The sequence below is a fragment of the Propithecus coquereli genome, unplaced genomic scaffold, assembly GCF_000956105.1.
Source record: "Propithecus coquereli isolate 6110/MARCELLA unplaced genomic scaffold, Pcoq_1.0 Scaffold191, whole genome shotgun sequence".
NCBI lineage: Eukaryota > Metazoa > Chordata > Mammalia > Primates > Indriidae > Propithecus > Propithecus coquereli.
In genome coordinates, this window is record NW_012143968.1 from 1,908,938 (window position 1) to 1,910,296 (window position 1,359).

General features: G+C 34.4%; 1 protein-coding gene across 2 annotated transcripts in view; it reads right to left on the reverse strand.

The window, feature by feature from the left end:
* FAM179B (family with sequence similarity 179, member B) overlaps nucleotides 1–1,359 on the reverse strand; it is a 132,180-nt gene that overhangs the window by 77,266 nt on the left and 53,555 nt on the right. For both annotated transcript variants that reach the window (XM_012642963.1, XM_012642964.1), the window contains exon 7: nucleotides 430–530. In XM_012642963.1, coding sequence (XP_012498417.1) covers nucleotides 430–530 — 101 coding nt within the window. The remainder of the gene's footprint in view (nucleotides 1–429; nucleotides 531–1,359) is intronic.

Consider the following 1,359-nt stretch of genomic DNA (forward strand, 5'->3'; position numbering starts at 1 on the left):
GGTACTTTCTAAGTTAGTTTTATGAATGTTTAACATTAAAGACATACTTTAAAATGAATATGCATTAATATTAACTCTATTTTATTGAGCAAACTTTTTCTGTTGCCGTGGGGTTAGCCAAGATTCTAATTTCAGCACCACTGCTGTAGAGAGACTCCTGAGAAGACTGTGATAGTTACAGTATGGAGTCAGCCAGGCATAGGTATACTATGGGCTTAAAAGGAGATCAATGATTCAGGTAAATAAATATTTTTTTCTTCCAAAAATAATATATTTATTCCTATCAAAATGTTTTAAAAAGTTAAAAAATGATTAGTATTAATTAGTAACTATAAACCTTAAAAATCTGAAATGCACTTGCTATCATTTTTGACATCATTTAAAAATCATACTTTTTAAAAATTATATTTATAAATAGTCATAGAATACCTGCATTGGGGCTTTGTTCAGCAATATGAGAGTTTTTAATCTTTGCAGAAGAAAGTCTTGTTGGACAAGGTTTTGATCCAAATGTTGGAAATATGTCTGACCTACAATGAAACAAAAGTAATTTCAATAAACATTAAGAGTCAGAGCTGTTCAACACTTGTATCATACATTCTCTATTCTTTTTATAACTCACTAAACATTTAAATAAGACAGCAACAAGTATGAAAAACTATAGCTAACTGGTATTCTTCATTCACCTTTTGAAGTTTCAACCTTTTAACATATGGCCAATTCTTAATTATTCATGAGAGTATTACCACGAGAAATGATTCTCTGATTTGTACTGTATAATCCCTGGGGGAGTTAAAAAAAAAAAAAAACTGATTCAAGAGAGTTCATTCCAAAACCAAATCAAATGATTCCTAATTATCTATCATATTATCTACCCTCATATGTAACACAAAAATAGAAACTTAACTATATTATAAACAAGAGATCAGCAACAAGTGAGTTTGGTAAATGTCACTTTCTTTTTAGACTATTCTTTGCTATACTTTCTTTTTTTTTTTTTTTTTTTTTTTGAGACAAAGTCTCACTCTCTTGCCTGGGCTAGAGTGCCATGGCAACAGCCTAGCTCACAGCAACCTCAAACTCCTGGGCTCAAGCGATCCTCCTGCCTCAGCCTCCCGGGTAGCTGGGACTATAGGCGTGCGCCACCATGCCTGGCTAATTTTTTCTATTTTTAGTTGTTTGGCCAATTTCTTTCTATTTTTAGTACAGATGGGGTCTCGCTCTTGCTCAGGCTGGTCTCGAACTCCTGAGCTCAAACGATCCCCCTGCCTTGGCCTCCCAGAGTGGTAGGATTACAGGCGTGAGCCACCGTGCCTGGCCTACTTTCTTAACATTATAAAAGCCTACAGGCCTTGTTTC